This window comes from Egretta garzetta, unplaced genomic scaffold (assembly GCF_000687185.1).
Source record: "Egretta garzetta isolate BGI_Z169 unplaced genomic scaffold, ASM68718v1 scaffold38, whole genome shotgun sequence".
In the NCBI taxonomy this organism is placed as follows: domain Eukaryota; kingdom Metazoa; phylum Chordata; class Aves; order Pelecaniformes; family Ardeidae; genus Egretta; species Egretta garzetta.
Genome location: NW_009260667.1, coordinates 803,953 through 809,140, shown reverse-complemented (window position 1 = coordinate 809,140; position 5,188 = coordinate 803,953). Strand labels below are relative to the sequence as shown.

Sequence of the window (5,188 nt, the reverse complement as noted above, 5' to 3'; positions counted from 1 at the left end):
GCATTCATGTTTTTAGTCAATTTAAATAGTTTTTAATGCAAGATGAAGACATAGTGCTGCATAAAACAAGACAGAAGTTTCTCTTGTTCTTCTTCCCTCATTCTCAGATGCTACATGGCAAGCATGTGATGGTACGTGTTGGTGGAGGCTGGGACACCCTTCAAGGTTTTCTGCTTAAATATGATCCATGCCGAGTGCTTCAGTTTGCAACTCTGGAACAAAAAATCCTGGCGTTTCAGAAAGGGGTCACCAGTGACAGTGTCCCCAGCTCATCAGCTAGAATTCAGGAGCCCCCTGTCATGAATCCAATGTCAGCTGTCAGTATGTTTCAAAAGCAACTATCAAAACCCCCTACTCCTGTTTCAGGTCTCGGGGCCAGTGCCAAGAAGGCTTTATCTAAACGTCCTCAGTCCCCTGCCCTGGCATCACCAAAAGTGCCACTGCCCCCATCCTCCACAGCCAAGTCATTGCCAGTAAGGTCCAAATTACAAGGGTCTTCAGTGACAGGCGTGCAGTCTCCTTTCAAACCGGTAGCTGGCACCTCAAAGAAACTGGAGTCCCCAGCACACGACTCGCCAGCTTCTGGTCCTTCGCAGCCTGTAAGCAAAAGCTCTTCATCTGCAAGAACGAGAACGGCTCTTGTTCACTCCGAAATGTTGCGCAAACGTATTCGGTCCCCTGATGCTCCCAAGGTGAAATTTGCCCTGGCTCGGAGCTCCCCGGCACCAGTGCTGCATCCTGTCCTCTCCTCTGAAAAACAGCTGTCTCACTTGCCTGGGGCAGCTGAAACGACAGCTTCGAAACAGAAGCATGTCGCCACTAAATTCGAACCTGTAGCTGTCACTAAAACCAAAGAGAATTCGGTTGTTCCAAGGGCTGCCCGGCCGCCTGTTACAAATCTGCGTGCTGTTGCCAAGTTTGCACATTCTCAGCAGCTCCTTGTAAAACCGCCTGCTGAAAATACTATTCAGACCTCAAGAACTGGGTCTCAGCATCCTCAGAAAGCTCCACAAACAGCTTCTGACTTGGCAAGGAACCTGAAAAATGCTTCGGTCCTAAAACACTCAGCTTCTGCACCTTCCCTTGCAGTTGGCAAAGCATTGAAGTCACCACCTACACTGTTATCTACAAGCAAAAACGTATCTTCAGCTGTCACTAAGCAGCCAAATGTCAGTAAACACCCTCAGGTTGGACCTGCTTCATCCAAACCTCCTGAACGCACTCCCTTATCTGCTGTACGCCTTCCTCAAACTTCAGTCAAAGCAGAAGCGACCAAAAAGCCAGCGCAGCCTTCCACAAAAAGTCAGCCTTCAACCAAAAGCTTGCAAGCAAATGAAAGCTTGGCCCCAGCAGCCAAGAAGCCCCTCCCCAAGGGAAAATCAGCAACGGCGTGTAGCAAAGGAACGCCTGGTGTATCAAAAGGTCCTCTTACAAAAAGCAGGCAAGATGATCACTATTTTGTTATGACGGGGAGTAAAAAACCCAGAAAGTAAACTTATTTGTTACTTTCTGTGGAAGTCTTAACTTCATTCAAATGGGCCTCTAGTACCTGCTACACCGAGGACAAGGAAAAAAGTTAAATAACACTACAATTACCATGAAATATTAGGTATAACCTACTTTTTTTCTGCATAACTTACAGTAGCAACTGTATTTATTTTGCAGTTTAGAAACTTCTATGTGGATATATTTAGAAGTGAGCTTGCTTGCTGTGTAGCATGGTGGAACAGAGAATATCCCTGTTTGCTGCTAGCCTGACCTGCTGCGGGGAAGGCGGGAGAGAGGAAAGGGGAGCTAGGGCTGCTGCTTTTGCTGCTGCTCGTTTTCAAGGGAGCGAAGCCTGCCCAAGAAACCTCCATCCAGGGCAGAGCCTGAGCGATTCTGGTGGTTTTGGGACATCTGCATCGAGGCCTGTGGCAAGCGGTAGAGCTGTGCACAAGCTGTAAAAGTTCCAATACCTCAAATACGGGTTTTGGTGGTTTTGGTTTTGGTTTTTTTAGTTCACCAGTGTCCCAGAACACAAATTTGGGTCACCTGCATGTATTAGAAAGAAAGAAATCTAGTCATGTTTAGATTTGACAGCTGCTGTTACCAGTGTTCACTGTGCCCCCCATATGCCTTAAAGTGGCTTCGGCTAACTTGGAAGTGGAGCCTTCTTGGTTTGTGTTAATTTAAATTGGATATGGAAAATCACGGCCTTGATCACACTCTTTTGTTGTGCCTTAGCCTCTCAAATTTATGACAGATCTCTTCAGTGAGCAGTAAAACCCTGGGCAAATAACCTTGCTTAGTTCATGTTCAAATCCGTTTGTAAGTGAGCCCAGTCTTTCCTAGAAAGCTCTTGCTGCATGGAGAGAAGCGCTTGAGTTGCTGAGAGGGCTCTGGCTCCGGGGATGGAGCCTCAAAGCGGCTCCGGGGATGCAGAACTGCGAGTCCTGACCTGCACCAGCAGAGCCTTACCACTCTGCAGGAGTGGCCTTTACATGTAAAACTGAATTGTTAAATACTTCTCAGTGCTACAGGTTAATTTTTGTGGGCAGTCTTAGTCTCCAGTGGCCTTTTTAGTTTTATTTATGGAGACCTTCCTACTGGCCCTCCTGTATTACTTTCTGGATGTGAGGAGTAGTTTCCTGAAGAGGTAGTGAGGGACTATATTTGCCTTTAAACTTCTGAAAGTGCCAGAAAGCTATGCACTGTTTACACTCTCAACTCCTGAAGGCTTTCAATGTGTTAAACATCTGTGGTGCTTGACACCTTTACCCTCAACAGAAGTGAGTTTCATGGCAGGTAAACAAAAACTACTGTCTTTGAGGGTGGCCTTGTTTGAGATATTTCGGATCTGATGAACCATCATTCCTACAAACACCAGCGTGCTCTCATGTTCTGTGAAGAGACGTTGCTGACTTCCACAGACCATCACTTCTGCTCTCCGCTCCCAGGGTATTTACTTATGGGCAGGAGAAGAGATGCATGGGAACTGCAGCTTCTAATGTTGTATATTTATTCCCCTCCACCGCAGAACTAGAGTAAGGAAGCATCATAAACTGATAACGAGTTCTCACGCGCAGTGGCAAAGTTGTTGTGCTGCCTTTTCTGAGCACCTTGTTAGCTTTTTTATTTATGATTCTATTTATGCATATCTACTGTACAATACTGCTTACACCCTGCTGGGAGTAAACAGTAAATAACAATACCCAAACTGTAGGAGAAAAACAGATGGATTTTAATAACATGGACACAAGTCCCACAAGCTCACATACAAAGCTATATGTTTGGGGAAGGCCTGACCGCTTACTTGTTTTATAAATACACTGGTCAAAGCCACTACTGCAAATGTGAAGAGTAGTGGACTGCTTTCGGGTTTGATAAATTTGGCACACTGTCTCGTGCTGAAAGCATTTTACAGTAGATGACTTGCTTTTGATTTGGGGCTTCCAGATAGTGAGCTGTGATACGATACATCTCATGTAGATTAATAGCTGAATTCTCAGGGTTTCTTTCTGTATTGGGTCTAGCTGAGACGGAGCTAACTTTCCTCACAGTATCCCATAGGGTGCTGTGTTTCAGATTTGTGACTAAAACAGTGTCGATAACACCAGTGTTTTGGCTGTTGCTGAGCAGTGCCTGCACAGGGTCAAGGCTTTTTCTTTTCCCAGCAAGTAGGTTGGGCTGGGCAGGAGTTTGGCGAGGACACTGCTGGGACATCTGACCTGAACAAGCCGAAGGGCTATTCCATGTGGGATAATGTCACACTCAGCAATAAAAACGGGGTAGAGGAAGAAGGTGTATGTGAGGTTTGGCTTCCAAGGTGGCTGTTGTTTGCAGACTGGCTGGGCATCGGTCTGCCTGTGAGAGGTAGCAAGTGATCACCTTTGCATCACTTGGTGGTTTGGTTTTTTCCTCCCCTTATTAAACTGCCTTTAACTCAACCTGTGAGTTTTCTTGCTTTTGTTCTTCTTCTCTCCCCTGTCCTGCTGGGGATGGAGGGGAGAGAGAGTGAGCAGCCATGTAGGTGCTTGGCTGCTGGCTGGGGTCAACCCACAGCACCTTTTGAACCTTCTACAATTTTTTTAGTAGTAATTTAAACACTGAGACTCTTGGATCTCGGTATAATGCTATCTCAGCATCTACCTTTTTGAACTATAACTTCAGAGAAAATGAGGTGGATGGCTTCAACTTTGTGATCCATTATCTCATGTAATAGACTGATTTTTATGGTTCAAAATGAAATAAAAAGCGTAAGCTAGGAGACTGATGCTGAAAAAGGCAAAAGAATTCCTTTTACAGTTGAAACCTTAATCAGCTAATCTAAGGATGGTTCACCTGTTACACGTGGGTAGGCTTGGGTTGGTTTTATTACAAAAAATAACGTATTTGAACACGGTCCAACTTCTGTGAATATTGCTCCAACTTCATAGTCATATTGTAACTACATCACATCACGTAACATGAGGTGAGCCAAGAATTAAAATGTAACGAAGTACCTCCTAATGGAAATGCATACTCTTTTTGCGATGTTTACATTGCCAAATAGCAAGTCTAATCCAGCTTGTATTGCTCTTTGTGAGGGAAAGATAACTTGGAGCAAGAATCTGACTGAATTCTCCATGTGTTATCGTTGTCCTTCTGTCTGAGTACTTATTTTAAATAAACATATACTACACCTTTTTTACATGCACACATTTATTTTTTTTCTGCTGTCATCTTTTAGCAGGGAGGGAAGAAGGATGTATTTCAGAAGGCTTATGTTTTCACTCTACCACCACAAAAACAGTAGCTTCCATCTCAGGCTATTATAAAGACATAAATAGCTGCCTCGAATCGATTGCTTTGGAGTTCAAGACCTCTTTCCTGTGATCCTGGTTTCAGCACGACTAATTGAGTAAGAAGGGGCTTCCTGCTCTTTCCTAGCTGATGACGTGCCTGAGTAGTTTCAGATACACCTCTGAGAGTTTTATTCTTTGCAGCTCTACTTGAAAAGTTTTTATAAATACGTTATTTATAAATATATATATTTATAAATATTTATATTTATATAATTTATAAATTTTATAAATTTTTGTTTTATAAATTTATAAACATTTATAAAAATGTTTATAAATATTTATAAATAAGTTAATAGCAAGAAGAGAGCCAGGGAGAACCTCTATCCTCTAGTGGATGCAAGGGGGAACATTGCCACTAAAGA

The 5,188-nt window shown here is 43.7% G+C and overlaps 1 protein-coding gene across 1 annotated transcript in view; it reads left to right on the top strand.

Moving 5' to 3' along the window:
• GAS2L3 (growth arrest specific 2 like 3) overlaps nucleotides 1-1,493 on the top strand; it is an 11,451-nt gene extending 9,958 nt beyond the window's left edge. The window contains exon 8 of the mRNA XM_009645587.1: nucleotides 108-1,493. Within this exon, the coding sequence (XP_009643882.1) occupies nucleotides 108-1,493 (1,386 nt within the window). The remainder of the gene's footprint in view (nucleotides 1-107) is intronic.
• The last annotated feature ends 3,695 nt before the right edge of the window (nucleotides 1,494-5,188 follow it).